The following is a 17,723-nucleotide window of genomic DNA, read 5'->3' as shown; positions in this document are numbered from 1 at the left end:
TCCGAAGCCGGGTAAAGCCAATAACTCGCAATCAATGCTGCCGATATCTTCTGCCGTCTCGAAACGCGTGTCGTTCGCATTGCCACTTGTCACGTCGTTTTCCCGGTCGATCGTTCATCTATTATCGCTCTACCACCCAAGTGTTAATTGACTGTGTGCGTATTTGAGCAGCCGCACCTCCAAACTTGACCACCTTGACCACATGCGCCTTCACTTGTGATATTGCAGTTTCGATGTTGCAATTGCGATATTGCTTACATTCTTACTTCTGACAGAGGCTCACCATGACGAACCTCACCCAACGAAAGCAGCGAAATGACACGAGCCCCAAAACCGACCATGACAAGGAGGTGGTTCTGCGGCGAGAACCGCCGCCTTTCCTCACGAAGCTCATGTATGCCGGCTACATGTACGGCTTGAAGAGCATCCTGGGACCTGTGCTCTGGCTGCGCGACTGGCAGGAATCCCGAGCCCCTCCCATGGGCTGGCCCGACATGATCAAGACCTACGATTGCCGACCACACTTACCCGTGCGGTGAGCCAAACCTACGATATGGACTCCAACGTTCACAGTCTGACCGGGCACAATCCAGCATCTTCTTGCCGCGCGCTTATAACAAGAATTCGCAGGCCACGCTCCCCACCCTCTTCACCATCCACGGCGGCGGCTTCTGCATCGGCCACCAGCGCGACGACGACGAATGGAACCGGGCCTTCGCCAACACCCAGTCCGTCCTGGTCATCTCCCTCAACTACTCCAAGGCGCCAGCCCACCCCTTCCCCACCGGCCTGTACGACCTCGAAGCTCTCCTGCTCGCCGTCCTCGCCGACACCTCCCTCCCCATCGACCGAAGCACCGACGGTCCCACAAGCCGCACGGCCATCCTAGGCTTCTCCGCCGGCGCCAACCTCGCCCTCTCCGTATCCCGTACGTCCACCCCCAAACCACCCCGAACAACCCCCACCCCCACCCACCTACTAATCCCCCCCTTCTCATCAACAGAGCTCCCCACCATCCACACCCACCCCCTCACCCCCGCCGCCGCCCTCACCATCTACGGCTGCCTCGACGTCAGCTACCCCCCGCACGAAAAGCTCCCCAACCGCCCCTGGAAAACCGCCCTCCCCCCGCCACGCAACGCCCCCACCGACGGCCTCATCTCCCTCGCGCCCGCCTTCGACTGGAGCTACATCCCGTACGGCCAGGCGCTACGCGACCCGCTGCTCAGCCCGCACCACGCGGCGCGGGAGTCGCTGCCGCCCTATGTGTGCGTGGTCGCGGCGGAGCTGGATATGCTCGCGCACGAGAGCTGGCGGTTTGCGTGTCGGTTGTCGAGGGAGGGGGGTGGGGCGGGGAGGGGGAAAAGGGTGGTGCCGGAGAGGGGGAGTGCGGAGGCGAGGTGGAGGGTTTGTGGGAATTCGTGGGGCGGCGTGACGACGGGGAGGGGGGAGTTGGTGGGGTTGAGGGGGGGGAGGGAGGATGAGAGGTTTGCGTGGGAGGAGAGTTGGGAGGGGGGGGGGGTCAAGTGGTTGTTGGTGCCGGATGTGTTGCATGGGTTTGATAATGTGCATATTCGGAGCTTGGTGGGGGGGAGGGAGGCCATGAGGGATGCGGAGTTGAAGACGGGGGCGTATATGGCGGAGGTGGGCAGGTGGTTGAGGGATGTGGTGTGGCGGGTGTAGGTACATGGGGTGATGTGATACATGTAAACAGCGAGACAGCTTCAGGGGCAGGGGCTTGTGTTTATGGGCTTGCTGGGCGGGCCTATTTCTTCCACTTGTTCAGCGGGTAGGTAACCAAGTTTGTTTAGAAACTTGCCTGCTTGGCGGGGGTCATTTTCCTTCCTTCAAGTACTGCATAGGTATACGCGAGGATCACGCGCGGTGTCTAGTTAAATTGCCAAGTTTGTTTACCTAATGGTCGACATTTGTTTCGATGCATGTGGACAACTTCGTTTAGTGAGACGAGTGGCTCCGGTTCTCGGAGTTCAGTCACAAGGATGACGTCTTGGCGGGGCTCGGCTGGAGTCATCCTGATGAACCCCGCCCCAAGCCCCGCAACCCAACAACCAAGAAATCCCCTTGTGGTGTAGTTGGCTATCACGTTCGGCTGTAAAGGCATTTATTGATACCGAAAGGTCACCGGCTCGATTCCGGTCGAGGGGACATATTCTTTTGTCTTTTTTTCATTTTTTCCTTTTTTTTTTTCCCCGGCCTCCTTCTCCCTAGTTCCCTTGACACAGCCTTGATATCACCCCTCGTTTTCTGGAGACAGAGTTATGCTACGTCTTAACAACAAAAGCCGCTTCTTAACACTCTGCTTCGGTGTCCCCGGTCAGATGATATTAGTGCTGATATGCACATTATTAAGTATACTCAATCTAAGTCTATGGGTATCACTATCGCTATCGCTACGTCCTTCTTTTCTCCTTGGCCCCATCATGAACAGACGCCCGAGACCACTTAGACCCGGCCCGTATCCGCTTCCCGTAAACAAAAAACACAAACGGAACGGGTATCAACAAGACAGAAAACCCAGCCGGGATCGACGACCCCGGACCGACTCCAAGATTGTGGTACATGGGCCCAACCACTAACGGGAAGGCACACGCAAAGCAAGAACGCAAGAATGTGTTGGCAGCCACAGCTGAGGCGGCATACTCGGTGAAAGTGTCGACGAGGTAATTCAGGGCCGCCTGGAAGATGGTAAAGAAGCCCGTTCCAAGCATCACCAGCCCGAGACAGGGGACAATCCAGTGTAGGTTGGGACCGGCTGTCCAGCCTGTCATGAACTGCCCGCCGGCGAACAGTACCGACCCAAGCATCATAGGCGGCAAACGCCTCTCCGGGACGGCCCTGTTGCCAGCGGCGCGGTACGCCTTGTTGTACAGTACCTGGTTGTAGACGTTCGCTCCACAGCCAAGGATAGCACCGATGAAGACGCACACGAAGGGTAGGGCCGCGACCAGCTGCGACCAGCCGCGCACCTCGCCAAAGATGATGGGGATAGAGCCGAGCTGCATGTACAGGATTCCGTAGCAGAAGCTCGCATACAACGCAACGAGAAAGCAGATCGGAGTGCACAGCAGCTGGATGGGACGCACCAGGAACTTGCGGGCCAGTTCAGCGACGCTGACGTCCCACTCCTCAAACTTGGCATGCAGCGCCCAGTTGCCGCTCTCGATGCGCAGCCGGCGGGCCTTGTACACGAGCAGTTTCGGCGGGTACGTCTCGTCGATGAAGATCACGGCCAGCAGCAAGATGACGGCCTGAAGGATCCCCGCGAGGTGCTCGGTCCAGCGCCAGCCCAGACCGGGCTGCACGACCAACGCAGTCGAGACAATAGGACCTATGTCTGTCAGCACAACCCCCCAGCAACACTCTCAAAGACAACAAAACCGACACCACGAAACAAAACAAACATACCCAACGCCGGCCCAGCCACAACGGCCATCGCATACCCCGCCATCGCCACCCCCCTCGCCTCAGGCCCAAACAAATCCCCCAACACCCCGCCCGTATTCGTCACCGGCGCACTCGCAAAGAACGCCCCCCAAAACCTCGTCAACATCAACGTCTGAAAATCCTTACTCGCCGCGCTCCCAAAACTAAAACACGCCGCCACAAACATCGGCACAAACACCGCTAGCCTCCTCCCATACACCTCACTCAACGGCGCCCACAGCAACGGGCCCACCCCAAACCCCACCAGAAACAACGACGTCCCCAGCACCGCCGTCTGCCCGCCCACCCCAAACTCCGCCGCCACCTGCGCCGTGCCCGCGCTGTAGCAGGAGGACGCCCACGTCGCGGACATGGTCACCAGGCCGTAGAGGAGCGTGGTGGTGACCTTTTTGTGCAGCGGCCAGTTGGCCGGGCGGTAGGGGTCGGTGGGGCCGTCGAAGTCGACGAGTTGGGTGGGGGTCGTGGGGATGTGCGAGAGGGGGTGCGTGAAGGTCGGTTGCGGGCGGGAGCGGATGCGCGAGAGGATGGTGGTGGTGGTGCGGCGGGCGAGCGTGGGACCGGTGGTTGTGCTGTTGTTGCGGCCGCTGGTGGTGCGGCCTGGGCCATCTTCCCCTCGGCCGCCGGTGATGCTGGGGCTGTTGCTCGTCACCGTGGTCACGGTGCTGGCGGAGCGGGCGGTGTTGGCGGTGCGGGTGCGCGAGAGGCGGATCTCGAGCGGGGTGGGTCGGTGGCCGTCATAGTCGGCTTCTGTGTCGGAGGAGGGGTTGTCATCGTCGTCGTCGTCTGTGGTGGTGATGTCCTTCTCGTCGGTGGTGGGACTGGGGTGGGCATGGGACGAGCTACCCTCGGGTTGTTGAAAGGGACCCGATGCTTGTTGGTATAAGTCGGACTTGGGGGTGGGATCGGCCATCTTGGAAATAAGCCATGTTGAGCGTTCCTTGGGAATGGCGTGCAGGTGAGACAGAGGCGATCTTCTTATTGAAGAAGTTTGTGTGGAGTATCATGTCCTGCATCGGCGCCGCCGAGTCAAGACGTCATCCCTGAGATCGGCAGGGACCGGAGACCCGCAGTTGGCCGAGGAAACCTCTAAACCACAAAACATCGTCTTTTCTTATTCGTAACAAACCGGTAAAAAACTGGAAAAATTATTGAAAGGAAACTGGAAACCATGATAAACATTTACATAAAAATGAGCGTCAGAGATCAAACCATAACTCGGAAATGAAGCCCTTGTGCGCAGCTCACAGATTTTGCTCTCGGGTTACGTCGGCTCCGCTCCGCTTAATTATGCGGGCCCGAACCAAGAGTCGGGCCGGTATCGCCAAGCCGGGGCAGTTTTTCGACTGAGTGACGGCGAGATGCGAGGTTGACTAATCCCTTCCAAAGCACTAAGTTGTGTTCTTCTTATTCCCGACAACCCCTCCTTCCAAATCAGTCCAAATTCAAGATGAAGCCCTCAGAACAAGCCCGCTTCGACACGCTCCTTGAGTGGTCCGAGAAACACGGCGGAAAACTGCATCCGTCTCTCGAAATCTACAACGATAATGTCACCAAATATTCCCTGCGCGTCAAACCGTCAACCGGCGATGCCCTGCAACCGGGTTTCAAGGCAGTTACTTGCCCCGCTGCAACAACCCTCAGCTACCTGAACGCCCTCATCGATGGTCCCATCAAACTCACCGATGATGCCGCCATCAATCCCGCCGATTCTCCACCGAGCCCGCGGACTGGGGCATTCCCTCCCAGCTTCACCCAATTCGTCCCGCCCCATGTCCTCGGCCGCTTCTTTCTGATCAAGGAGTACCTAAAGGGGAAGGACTCGTTCTGGTGGCCGTACCTCGCAACCCTACCCGCCCCAGACCAAGTCAACGCCTGGGTTCTGCCGGCATTCTGGCCCGAGGACGACATCGCATATCTGGAGTGCACCAACGCCCATGTCGCCATCCAAGAGATCCAGGCCAACGTCAAGGGAGAGTTCAAGCAAGCCCGGAAGCTCTTAAAAAACGAGAACTTCCCTGACGTCGCTGCTTACACCTCTCTGATGTACAAATGGGCCTTCACCATCTTCACCAGCCGCAGTTTCCGCCCCTCCCTCATCCTATCCGATACCACAAAACAGCACGTATCCACCCTCCTCCCCCAAGGCGTCGAGCTCGACGACTTCTCCATCCTGCAGCCCCTCCTGGACATCGCCAACCACTCCCCCACCGCCGCCTACTCCTGGAACACCACCTCCCCCCCAAACGCCTGCACGCTCGTGTGCGGGGAGCACTACCCGCCCGGCGCGCAGGTCTTCAACAACTACGGCCTCAAAACCAACAGCGAGCTCCTCCTCGGCTACGGCTTCATCCTGCCGCCCACTCCCGCCCTGCACAACGACTACGTGCACCTGCGCAAGACCCAGCGCCCGCCCACCTCCGACCCAGCCACCGGCTCAACCACCACCCCAACAGCCACCAACCACAACCCCCTCCTCCCGCAAACCTTCCTCGTCTCCCTCCGCCCCGTCACCCACCCCAGCTCTCTCGTCGTCTACCGAGCGCAGCAACCCCTGAACCCACACCCCTCCGACGACCAGTCCCCCACGGCGACGACGACAACGCCGGAGGGCGCCACCGCCACCACCACCACCAGCAGGGGTCTCGCGTTACTCCCCTGCTTCGCGCACTTCGAGCCCGCGCTGCTGTCCGACCTGGCCTTGACGCTGGCAACCCCCGCGCAGGTGCAGATGACGGAGCAGTGGCTGCGAGAGGCGGGGGCGGGGGCGGGGGCGGGGCAGGTTGGGGTGGGTATGGGCGAGGGTGCAGAGACGGAGGTGGTGGTAAGGCCGCCGCCGCCGCGCGAGGTGGCGGGGGTGGTGGAGATGGTGAGGGCGGCGCTGGGGGGGAAGTTGCAGGGTGATTATGGGAGGTTGGTGGAGGTTGGGTTGGGGGAGGAGGACGAGGAAGAGGGGGAGGGGGAGGGTGGGGATAGGTTGCCGCCGCCGAGGACGGAGAATCAGAGGCTTGCGGTGGCGTATCGGAGACAGTATGCGAGGGTGTTGGTGGCGGCGTTGGAGTCGTTGATGGCGGGGGATGATTGGGGGGCGTCGGGTGTGTGGAATGAAATGTCGGGCTAAGCTTGGGCTGCGAGTCCCTGGATTTGACGACTTCATATTTGGCCTCCTTATAATTGACGTTACATTTTGCCGAGTCCAGGTACTGGTAATTGCGAATTGGGTTTCTTGTTTACTGGAAAGAATGTTTTATTTGTTCCCCTGTTTCGCTGTCACGCCGACAACGGTTGGCCTCTTAAGCCGGAAGACCACCAATATCTTTTTAATGACAACTTGGCCGAGTGGTTAAGGCGACAGACTTGAATTTCCACGTTCGAGCCATCTGTTGGGTTCGCCCTCACAAGTTCGAATCTTGTAGTTGTCGTTTGATATGTTTTTGCCTTTTTTATCATTTGTGATAAGCCCCTATTTTCGTATTGCCTGTTGTGGGAAGAGTGCTTTTTAGGTGTCCAGATAGCAGCTTTTGGTCCTTGGTCGAACTCACTACTTGAATCTATTACCCGGAATCTCTGCCTCGGACCACTACCTAGATACGAAATATACTAGTAAGCTAGAGTCGACGAGCTTCCCCTCCTTGGTGCGAGCTTTGCCATCGTCAACACCGAGCTTGGTTAGCACGTGCATAGGTATCTCGAAGTATTCTACAGATGGTTCCGGTATTCACTCACAGGTCTCCACGTACTAAGTTCTACCTAAAGATGACTCGAACTTTACGGCCTTCTCTACTAGCCTTGAAGCAACACGTCATGAACAATACCTATCTTCATCCCGGTCGACTCTCTCCTTCCGAAGTATTTACATATCTCGCTTTATAGAAACAGTTATAGCAACTGACAGCGAGCTATCGTTTCCCTAACCGGATTCTATGGGCTTGCTTCATCTTACCGTGCGAGACATTCGATACAGAAAAGATCCTTGTGAAAAAGACATACGAGAAAGGTACCGAGTCATTCAGCGCGACCATCACAACACAGCAACTTGGATTATCATCTCTCGGGTCTTTGTACCTTTATCGGTCCCGAGCTTTTGGCTCGGCATGCTCGCGAAGGAACCGGTTTATGAAGTCCGGGTCCAGACCGCCCGTCACAAGAGTACAAGACACAGCGGCCCGCTGCAAAAAGCATGACGGCTAAACAATAAAGTGATGGTAATACCTACCGAACTTTAGGAACTGCATCGGCCCGCCACATGTCCGGCCCCGCGGCCGGGGGAGTCCGGAGCCAAGCGTCGCAACACTCCAAACCTCATTCCGGACATCCTGCGTTATATCCCGGTTCACCATCCAAGCCTCTACTCCGCTCTGAGGAAACCATGTCTCGCCCAATACCATCCTAAGGCAACACACGCACACCGTCATATCCAACCTCCATCACGGCGCTTTCCCCCAGCAACTACAACATCACCACCATGTCCACTGAAAACCAAACCCCCCTCCCCCCCGCAATCCTCATCCTCTGCACCACCTCCACCGCCCCCGGCCACGTCCTCCCGCTCACCTCCATCGCCCGCCACCTCACCGCCCACCACTACCCGGTAACCTTTGTCGGCGCGCCCCAGCACCGCGCCCTCATCGAAGCCTCGGGCGCGACCTTCTTCCCCGTGTGCGACGCCCTGACCCTCGAGCACGGGCCCTACCGGGAGTGGGGGGCAGCGCGCGCGCGCTATGCGGAAGGGTTGCCGCGGATGGTGCAGGATTTTAGGACGTTCTTTGTGGGGCAGGTGCGGGGGCAGGTGGAGAGTACGAGGAGGGCGTTGGAATATGTGAAGAGGGAGGTTGTGGGGGGGGCGGTTGGTGGGAGGGGGGTGGTGGTGGTGTGCGAGACGATGTGGTTTGGGTATTTGCCGTGGAAGTGGGGGGCGGAGAGGCCTGCGGGATGGGGGGAGGGGGAGGTGATGCCGAGGAGCTTGGGGGTGAATGTCACGCCGTTGATGTTGGATGGGGAGGGGGTGCCGCCGTTTCCGTTGGGGTTGTTGCCGGGGGAGGGGGAGATGGTGGAGGAGAGGGATGGGTTGTTGAGGGAGTGGTTGTATGAGTATGTGGTGAGGGAGGCGTATGATGGGTTTAGGGAGAGGATGAGGGAGGCGGGTGGGGTGGACGTGCCGGATGAGTGGATGATCAATCTGAGTGTCACGGCCCATGATACCACGCTGCAGCTGTGTCATCCGGTGTTGGAGTACCCGCGGCCGGACCTGCCGGCGCATGTCAAGTTTGCGGGCTGCTTGCCGCCGAGTAAGGTGGTGCCGGTGGGGTTTGTGTTTCCGGAGTGGTGGAAGCGGGAGGTGGTGGAGAGTCCGGCGAGACCAAAAGTTGTGGTGGTCTCGCAGGGTACGCTGGCCAGAGACTACAGCATGCTGCTGGCCCCCACGATCAGAGCATTGGCTGGGAGGAAGGATGTGTTGGTTATTGCGCTGCTGGGAAAACAGGGGCTGGAGGTTCCGCCTGGACTTCTCCCAGCCCCTGAAGAGGCAGTGAGCCTTGACAACATCCACGTCGTCGACTTCTTCCCGTATGACTCCCTCCTTTCATACGCCGATGTCATGGTATTCAACGCCGGGTATGGCGGGTTCATGCACTGCGTCGTCAACGGCGTCCCGATGGTGGCGGCGGGCCTCACCGAGGACAAGTGTGAGGTGGCTGCTCGGGTCGAGTGGACCGGCGTCGGCATAAATTTGCGCACTGGAAGGCCATCACCTTCAGCGGTCGCTTCGGCTGTTGATCGGATCTTGGATAGTGAGGGCAAGTACAGCACGAGAGTCAAAGAGTTGGCGGTCGAAGTGGCCAAGGGAAACCCACTAGAGGTTGTCGAGAGAGAGCTGCTCGCTCTGGTTCAGGGGTAGAAGACTGTAGGTAACTAGCTAACCGGGAAGCGCGGTTCTTTGTATGTCAAACAAAATATCAGTTTGGGATGATATGAAGCTTATAATTTGCCTGGATTGATTTATGTACTAAAACCAGGTACTATATACGTGTTTTTGTACTGCTCGTTCCACAGCATTAACCTTCATCGGTTCCTTTGACGGCCTCCATTTAACAGGAGTTCTGGCCGTTGGGCGTAAAGGTTCCGGACTGGTACGCGCCGTTGGCATCGCCGAGGCATTCGGCTGTAAAGAGTCAGCATAGTCCTTCGCTCACACGATACCCAGTACAACTTACCAACGGTAACCAGCTTGAGGTTGTTCTGCTTTGCCCAGTTGATCAACCACGGGGTGAGCGTGCGGACGGTGCCGGCGTAGGTCTCGTGCATGAGGGGAATGTGGCCGTTGCCGCCGGCGCCAGCACGCTGGAAGACCTGCTGGCTCTGCTGCGGCGACTGGTTGTTCCAGTCACCTGAGTCGACATCGTCGGTGATGACCTTGTAGCCCATGGAGGCCATGGTCGGCAGGAACTGGCCGCTCGTCTCAAGGTAAGGGGGGCGCATGTAGGCCGGTTTCTTGCCGATCAAGTTGACCATGGCGTCCTCAACCCTGGTCATCTCGGTGCGGATCTGTTGCGCGCTCATACTGCCCATGTGGCCGTGGGTCCTGTTGCGTGTAAATAAGTGTGAGGGAAGATCAGAGATAGGGCGGCCCACCATGTGTGAGAGGCAATCTGGTGGCCCGAGGCGAAGGTCTTTTTGACCGCGGCGGCCTGGTTGTAGATGCACCCATAGAGCGTGCCGGTCCAGAAGAAGGTGGCCTTGGCACCGGCCGCATCGAGGATGTCCACCAGCTCAGAGGTGTACTGGTACGGGCCATCGTCATACGCAAGGGCGAGCATCCCGGGGTTGCTGCACTTTTGGATGACCACGCCGGGGCTCGGAGCCCGCTTGACGAACTCGAGCGGGCTTGGTGCCGGAGCGGCAACCGCGCCGGAAGCCAGCAGGAGGCCGGCGATGACAGTTTCGGCGAGCATCTTGAGGTGTCTCTGGAGTAGGGTGAAGGTTGGCGGCGTGCAAACAAGAATGTGGCCCATCAGCCCCAACTATATATGTCCGGGGAATTCCAACCATCCCCGCTTCAATATCACCCTGCCATCAGACCCTCCAGCCCGGGACACGTCCCCGTTCATCTAGTTTCTCCGTCTGGTGTGGGGAAGGAGTTGTACCTCGGAGCAAAGGAGCGGAATCAAGTCTGAAAACAACCATTTGGGGATCCGCCCGAAATCATGGGAACATGAAAGTCTGGGGTATTTAACGCCAAGGCCGCATGAGTGCGGACCAGCTCCCGGGTTGCTCATGGGTAAATATCATGCAACCGCCGGCTTTCGCCGTAGTCGAGAATATATTAACCCGGGGCCCCGTTCGGCATTTAGCCGCTGGTGAACACTTAACCACATATGAGCAAGATCTCCGTCCATTCCAGGGACTGCACGTGGGCGCAGCAGAGAAGCTTTGCAGTTGGAGTAGATATAGATAGATTAAGCTAACGCGCGAACCGCTATTAAGTTTAACAGATCCAATGTAGGTAGACAACAAGTATCCATGTAACTTACGCAGTAGAGCAGCTTATGATGGAGGTGACAAATAAACCGTGGATAAGTGGGAAGGAAATCAGATTTTCTCTCAGTGCTGAATCGTTGTAGTCCACACGTTAGAGAAAGGCAAGTCTACAGTAATATCCTATTCACGGTTCATATTCGATAAATTCTCAGCTCATGTAGATTGAGCAACCTCATAGGGTAACCCGAAAGCTCCGTGTTTGGTAATGAACGGACCTTGCTTATCTCTTTGATATGTAACGCTCGTCTCATCCATGACAACATTTCTACCATTCGAGTGTGCTCCTAGCATCACGTAGGGAAGCCTACAATTGCGTTAACCTCGGGGAGACCGAGTTCAAGCTAGCAAAATGGAGTAATTTGTACTTCATGAATGGGCCTCCAGGCCAACTCCGAAGTTCTCGCTCATCACATCCCTAGTCCTGGGCCGGCTATACGGCACCTATGTTGAAACCGAATGCGTACCCATGGGGCAGATCATCTGTTACTCTAGTTCTGGCAATGTAATGGCTGCTCAACCCGTAGTAACCTCATGGATTGCACAGGAGGGCCTACCTGCACCAATCTTTCGCATATCGACAGCACTCTCCTTGTGGAGCGAGCAGTAGGAACCAGTGATCTAGGAAGGGGACTGCTTGAAGATATAAGAACTGCACGGGGAATAAACATCCTCCAGATGGGCAATGCGGTCCGCTCCAGGTCGTTTCACTTATACTTCTCCGTTATTTGGATACACCCGTAGGCTGCTTCAGTTGCAACCGGAAATATATAATTCTTCAACACTCTGGCATGCCCCTTTCCTGAAGGTTGAATGGTGGCGGCCATGTCGAGGTCTCAAACCCTTTTTAATTTTCAAACTGCGTCAACCGATTAACTTAATGTTCTACTAACTACTAAACCTCCGCACTTCGTTTTCATGGTTCTTTTGCGTATTTTCTGGTTGCCCTGTCCCCGTCAACTCACTTCAGGCTTGAGTTATATCATCGAATGTCAGATGCAACCTCCTTCGCTCCCGGAATTCGTCGCAAGGACTACCAGATCCCGTTTCCCTTTGAACGCTCCATTAATGAAATCTATGTCGATTCGTTCTGCCTTCTTCTTTATTGTCCCCCTTTGTCTTGGTTTTTTTTGTTGGCTTGTCCTCGCTTTTTTTTTCTTTTCTTACTTCAACACTTTACTCCTTTCTTAGTTCTTTTTCTTTTTCCCAATTTTTCATTCAATTTTCGTTGTTCCCCTTTTTTGTGGGATCCAAATCGTAGTGATATTGCGCCGACAAGCATGGAATTTGTCATTGTCCATGATGGCGTCACAGCGGTGGGCCGTGGTTGCTCTCAACCCAACCTTGTCCGTTTCAAGATTGTCTCACAACCACACCCCTGCAAGTTAGGGACATGGAAGCGAGGGGCCGGCCACCTGCGGCCTGAAGATGCGCACGACCGCCGCGACATGAGATGGCAGCAAAGACAATGATAGAAACCTTGGAGGCCGCAATCGGTTTGCATGAACGAGTTCTAGAAACATCTACTAGCTGCATCCTAGAATCCCACCGAATACCATGCGCACTCTTTAAAGGGCCTCGAGCCAAGCGCAGCGAGACATAACATCTCCCGGCCCGACATGAGCCCATGTTAGATAGATCCTTGAGACGGGAGTCCTTACGATGGGAACTGGTCTTTGTCTCCGATGATGCAAGCTGCAAGGCTGGAACCCCTGCCACGCGCTTGGCCGTTCCCAAACGCCGGAGCCCGGGTCAGGAACATGGTCTTGCGCTTGATTTGCTCTGTTTTCGCCGGACCCCGAACATGAGATTCAGGTGTCACTGATTGTGATTCCGGGCATCATTCGTTAAATTTTAGGGTTCCGCAGTGCGGGTGCCGTGAAGGTAGGTTGAGTGTGTGGTGAGGCAAGCCCCTCCGTAAACTCGAGTCAGAGGAACGAAAACGATAAAATAGATGGATAGTTCATAGTTAGCATCTGGCAGTAATTACACAAGTATGGCCGTCAAATACATCCCAGGTCCGTTGTGGTCATCAGATCTTCAACCCAGGAAGGCATTTCACATCGGCAGAGTCCGTTCGGTTGCTTCCGCCAGAGGAGCTTACCAAGCAGTTTAAGGGGAGAAAAAACGCCCTGAATTTTGGGCTGCCGTCCGTGCGCTCGGACGGTTTTCCGCTCCCCCACATGCTTCTGGCACACTGGCTTGGTCTCCTGGGGCCTCGACTGCATTGAATTAGGTGGGCCACGGCCCCGCCATAAGACGCGTCAAGCACTGCCCGTCATCAACTGGCACTTTCCCCGTATCAACGACCTTCGTCCGGTCTCTTTCTGCGATTCCCTGTCGACCTGGGATTCTGTGATAAACAAAAGTTGGGATCAATCCTGGATGCAACGGCACACTTCGCCGTCTTGATTCCCGTGGCCGCCTATCAGCCCTACTTCGAATTTCTCGCCACTTGCATCCGCTCCCGGGAGGTGGCTTCCCGTCTCTCCACACTGACGACCACCAAGGATCGCCTAGACATCCACAACTCTGCTCTGCCACGGAATACAACCAACAAACCGCTGTGGAACCGGACGATATCTTGTGACATCCAGCATGCCCTAGCGATAACTAGGCGTCCTTCTACTGAACCTTTTTCTTTGCACGGCTGCTCAGCCTCTATTCCCGGTTGTTCCGGCGCATCCTGTCCTCGGAGTGGACGGTAATAATAGCAGCTTCCAGTCAGCGGCTACACTGCTACACAAGCAGGACCCCCGCCGCCTCGAAATAACCTGATCCCATTGACCTTTGATCAAAGGGCCCAGGTTTCTCTCCAACCGTCACCCATCGAGCCTTGGATTCCATTCCGCAACGACCGAGTTTTGACCGCTTGTCGCCATGGACCACCACATGCATTCGGGCTTCCAGATGCCCATCCCGCCACCACCACTCATGAACCCGCCCCCCCAGATATTCGGCGGCTACAATGAGCATGGGATCCAAATGCCCCAGTTACCGCCTGAATTGATCACCGCGCAAATGTTCGGGGACCAGGGATTGTTGGACGACACAAACGAGGCAAAGAGGAGGAGGATTGCGAGGGTGAGTTGGAGGGGTTACCGCTGTGCTTGGATGACATAGGGCGGCCGACATGCTGACCGCGGATGCTACTAGGCATGCGACATGTGCCGGAAGAAGAAGATCAAGTGCGATGGAAAGCTCCCAGCTTGCACGCACTGCAATAACTACAAGACCGACTGTGTCTTCACCCAAGTAGAAAAGAAGCGGAGTCCTCCCAAGGGGTGAGTGTCCGTTGTCGACATTCTGTAGATCCTCGACTTACACGTGGAAACAGCGCCAAGTACATTGAGGGGCTCGAGAATCGCTTGGAGCGCATGGAGTCCCTGTTGAGGTTATCAGGTATGCCTGGTGTTTCGCATCCCAAATGGGTACCTGCAGCCATCCCCCGCTAACGTCGTTGGCGCAGGCCTTCTCGGCGAAGACGACAACCTCGGAACCTTGGAGAAGAAGCTTGTCGAGAAGCACCAACAATCGAGGCAGGCTTCCCAGGCGGTTTCCGACCCAACGTCCTCCCCACCAGTGCCGGGTCAAGAGGCTCGCGCCTCAACACCCCATAGCTCGTTGGCATCCCCCGAGCCTGTTAAAGACAGCGATAAAATGAGCTCTGTCACGCTGGAAAAAGACAGTCAGGACGACGAGCGGGAAGAGGTTGCCGAACTTTCTGAAATGATGTGCTCATTGGTCACGAATACCAACGGCGAAACGCGATATATCGGTACGGATCAAGCCCTCCCTGTGTCGTCCCCTGGCCGCTAACATACAAAAGGTTCATCCTCCGGGTTCTCCATCTTTTCACCCAAAGGAGTTCAGTGGGTAAACGAGAAAATGGGGGATTCATCGTTCCAGCAGATGATTTCGGATGTCTCGATTGACGATCACAAGTGGACGGCTTGGAAGCCCGATGTCTTCGGGGATCTCTTCCGCCGCACTGTCTTCAGAGATTTGCCCCCGAAGCCGGAGGCGCTGTCGCTGCTCAAGGACTATTTCGAGAACTTCAACTGCATGTTTCCGTTATTCCACCAGCCGACCTTTATGCATCTGGTAGAGAGGCAGTACTCGGATGACCCCTATACCGGATCCGGATGGTGGGCGAGCTTGAACGTGGCTCTGGCTATCGCACACCGCCTGCGCGTCATGAGCAACCTGGTGCCGCAAGAGGAAGATGACAAGGCATGGGCTTACATCAAGAACGCCATGGCCGTCTTTTCTGAGTTGGCGATGCGCAACACTGACCTGCTTAGCGTCCAGGCCCTGCTGGGTATGTCTTTGTTCATGCAGGGGACTCCAAACCCGCAACCATCCTTCCTCCTCATTGCCACGGCGATTCGACTTTCGCACACCATCGGCCTGCACAAGCGAGGGACAGGATTCAACCTCAATCCCATCGAGATCGAGCAGCGGAAGCGGGTATTCTGGATAGCCTACATGTTGGACAAGGATTTGTGTCTTCGTTCCGGGAGGCCACCTGCGCAAGACGACGACGACATGAACGTCGAACTTCCCGATGCCGACCCTGCGGACGGTATCGGCAACATTCCATTGGCGGACGGAAAGGGTAAGATGAACCTTTTCCGGGTCATGTGCGAGCTCTCTATCGTGGAAAGCAGAGTGTACAACAAATTGTACTCGACCAAGGCAACGAAACAATCGGATGGCGAACTGCTGAACACCATCGGGGAACTCGACAAGGAGCTGGAGGACTGGAAGGACCACATCCCGATTGATTTCCGCCCAGAACACGAGATTAAAGCGTCGCATACACCACTGATTCTCCACATCGTCATGCTGCATTTTAACTACTACAATTGCCTCACCACGATCCACCGCATGTCGATCCATCACGGGTACTGGACTAGTCGTCTATCCAACTTTGCTATTAAGGGGCTCAACGCGAGGCCACTGAATCCCCGCATTTTCTCCTCGGCGGCGTTGTGCACCTCAGCCGCCAGAGCATCGATATCTCTGCTCAAGTACATTCCTCAGGGCGACTTCTCCTGCGTCTGGTAAGCCGACCCCCTCTCTTGCCCTAGCCGACCTCCGTTCCTAACCCGCTGCAGGATGGTGTTGTATTTCCCAGTGTCCGCACTAGTTACGTTATTTGGGCACATCTTACAGAATCCCCTCGACCCCAGGGCACGCTCCGACACCAAGCTGTTAAATGTGGTCGTCAACTTCCTATCAATGCTTGGGCACGAGGCGGAAACAGGCGGCGTCCACCGCATGCTCGGCGTATGCTCCGAGTTTGACCGGATCGCCAAGGTGGTGATCGACAAGGCAGAGAAGGACCATGCCTCACGACGGAAGCGGAAGAACCAGGACCAATCCTTGAGCAAACCAGCAGCTAACCCCAACAACACCAACACCAACGCGGCCGATTCCCCCTCCTTCAACCCGAACCCGATCCCGCCCACCTCCCGACCCACCACAGCACGCTCCGCAACCCCCCAGGCGAACGGGATGCACGCCGCCCACAACAGCAACAACAACCAAAACCACCTCTCCCCACTCCCCAACGACCGCCGCTCCCCACCCAACAACCCCAACAGCTACAGCCCCATGAACGGCACCATGAGCCAGTCCCCGTCCCCCGGCCTCGCCCCCACCGGCTGGCACGGCGAGTTCACGCCCGACAGCTCCGAGTACAACACCTTTGCCGACATGGCCGCGTTCGGCGCCATGGACACGAGCGGGGGGCTGGGCAGCCCCCCGCTGGGTGGTGGCCTGGGAGGGGCGCTGTACCAGCAGCCGATGCTGCCGCAGGATCTGTTTAGTCTGCCGATGACGCTGGATTGGAATTGGGCGGAGATGAGTGGGGGGGCGTATCCGAGCGTGGAGAATGGGAATTTTGGGGATATGGATTTGAGTGGGGGCGGTGGTGGTGGTGGTGTTGGGGGAGGGGGGCAGGATGCGCAGGGCCAAGGGCAAGGGCAGGGGCCGATGGGGAGGTGACTTCTGTGAGGGAGATATCTGTGACGGGTGTAGGTGTGAAGTGAAAGGTGGAAGTGGGAGTGGGTGCGTGTATGAGGGGGAGTGTCAACTAGACTGGTTAATGGATGGGTCGGTTTCTGTTGGGTTACAGCGGGGCGCAGGTATTCTTGTCTTTTGGGGTGGATTTGTGTTTCTCTTTTTTTTTTTCTTTTCTACGATATATGTCTTTATAGGGATTTATGACTTCCATTTCTTTTCTGATCATGTTATACTTAGCTATGGGTACACCGTTGTAAATCTCCTGTCCTATATGTCTGGTGGATGGTTTGTATAGATTACTAGTGCCGTCTTGGTACGTTGAGTAGGGCAGTTCAAGCTGAGGACATCGAATGCGAATACTTTAACCGATGCTTATTTCTGTCCAGCTTGACCGATGTCAAGCCAGATTAGGGAATGGCCCATCCCCAGGGTCGAATCACGATGCAAAGTTCAGAGATGAGATGGGACGGGACAGGGGAGGGTGACACAACATACTGACAGCGTTGCGTTTGCTGGGCTATTCTTGGGAAATGCCGTGCGGGAGTCTGACTTATTGGTGGGTGGGTGATGAGCGGGATGAAAGGAAGGAAGTGTGGCGGGGCTATTTTGAGATGCGCAAACTGCTAGAGTTCCTTAGGATTGAACTGCCAAACTGCTAGCCAAGAGGTGGCGTGTGGTTGCTCCACTTAGAGCTGAGG

The 17,723-nt window shown here is 56.4% G+C and overlaps 7 protein-coding genes and 2 non-coding genes across 9 annotated transcripts; 7 read left to right on the top strand and 2 right to left on the bottom strand.

The window, feature by feature from the left end:
- Window positions 1-284: 284 nt before the first annotated feature.
- On the top strand, window positions 285-1,793 carry F5144DRAFT_488333 (Alpha/Beta hydrolase protein; the record flags this gene model as incomplete). Its single annotated transcript, XM_066785655.1, has 4 exons — window positions 285-535; window positions 594-928; window positions 1,004-1,407; window positions 1,581-1,793. The coding sequence occupies 4 exons, from the start codon at window positions 285-287 to the stop codon at window positions 1,791-1,793; spliced, it is 1,203 nt and encodes a 400-aa protein (XP_066645369.1).
- A 283-nt stretch (window positions 1,794-2,076) lies between these two features.
- F5144DRAFT_569606 (major facilitator superfamily domain-containing protein) lies at window positions 2,077-4,697 on the bottom strand. The gene is made up of 2 exons (XM_066788709.1): window positions 3,427-4,697; window positions 2,077-3,349 (listed from the first exon to the last, which is right to left on the bottom strand). Exons 1-2 carry the CDS (start codon window positions 4,373-4,375, stop codon window positions 2,412-2,414), a joined length of 1,887 nt encoding a protein of 628 aa, XP_066645368.1. The 5' UTR covers window positions 4,376-4,697; the 3' UTR covers window positions 2,077-2,411.
- F5144DRAFT_t78 lies at window positions 2,079-2,166 on the top strand. Its single transcript has one exon. It is a non-coding gene; the product is annotated as a tRNA-Tyr (tRNA).
- Window positions 4,698-4,912: 215 nt separating the features above from the next.
- F5144DRAFT_592042 (uncharacterized protein) lies at window positions 4,913-6,530 on the top strand (the record flags this gene model as incomplete). Its single annotated transcript, XM_066790326.1, has 3 exons — window positions 4,913-5,848; window positions 5,986-6,254; window positions 6,524-6,530. The coding sequence occupies 3 exons, from the start codon at window positions 4,913-4,915 to the stop codon at window positions 6,528-6,530; spliced, it is 1,212 nt and encodes a 403-aa protein (XP_066645367.1).
- Window positions 6,472-6,839, top strand: F5144DRAFT_569600 (uncharacterized protein). The gene has a single exon (XM_066788708.1). It carries the CDS (start codon window positions 6,540-6,542, stop codon window positions 6,807-6,809), a length of 270 nt encoding a protein of 89 aa, XP_066645366.1. The 5' UTR covers window positions 6,472-6,539; the 3' UTR covers window positions 6,810-6,839.
- F5144DRAFT_t79 lies at window positions 6,788-6,884 on the top strand. Its single transcript has one exon. It is a non-coding gene; the product is annotated as a tRNA-Ser (tRNA).
- A 959-nt stretch (window positions 6,885-7,843) lies between these two features.
- Window positions 7,844-9,394, top strand: F5144DRAFT_646891 (glycosyltransferase family 1 protein). The gene has a single exon (XM_066792900.1). The coding sequence runs from the start codon at window positions 7,928-7,930 to the stop codon at window positions 9,356-9,358; it is 1,431 nt and encodes a 476-aa protein (XP_066645365.1). The 5' UTR covers window positions 7,844-7,927; the 3' UTR covers window positions 9,359-9,394.
- A 154-nt stretch (window positions 9,395-9,548) lies between these two features.
- F5144DRAFT_531173 (carbohydrate esterase family 4 protein) lies at window positions 9,549-10,412 on the bottom strand (the record flags this gene model as incomplete). Its single annotated transcript, XM_066786940.1, has 3 exons — window positions 9,549-9,622; window positions 9,675-10,042; window positions 10,093-10,412. 3 exons carry the CDS (start codon window positions 10,410-10,412, stop codon window positions 9,549-9,551), a joined length of 762 nt encoding a protein of 253 aa, XP_066645364.1.
- Window positions 10,413-13,732: 3,320 nt separating this feature from the next.
- Window positions 13,733-17,220, top strand: F5144DRAFT_205672 (fungal-specific transcription factor domain-containing protein). Its single transcript, XM_066782964.1, has 6 exons — window positions 13,733-14,079; window positions 14,152-14,279; window positions 14,333-14,397; window positions 14,465-14,773; window positions 14,825-16,061; window positions 16,116-17,220. Exons 1-6 carry the CDS (start codon window positions 13,876-13,878, stop codon window positions 17,005-17,007), a joined length of 2,835 nt encoding a protein of 944 aa, XP_066645363.1. The 5' UTR covers window positions 13,733-13,875; the 3' UTR covers window positions 17,008-17,220.
- The last annotated feature ends 503 nt before the right edge of the window (window positions 17,221-17,723 follow it).

This window comes from Chaetomium tenue (genome assembly GCF_020726465.1).
Source record: "Chaetomium tenue strain MPI-SDFR-AT-0079 chromosome Unknown F5144scaffold_3, whole genome shotgun sequence".
Classification (NCBI taxonomy): domain Eukaryota; kingdom Fungi; phylum Ascomycota; class Sordariomycetes; order Sordariales; family Chaetomiaceae; genus Chaetomium; species Chaetomium tenue.
Note: the sequence above shows the minus strand (reverse complement) of the source record. Positions and strands in the feature narration are given on the sequence as shown.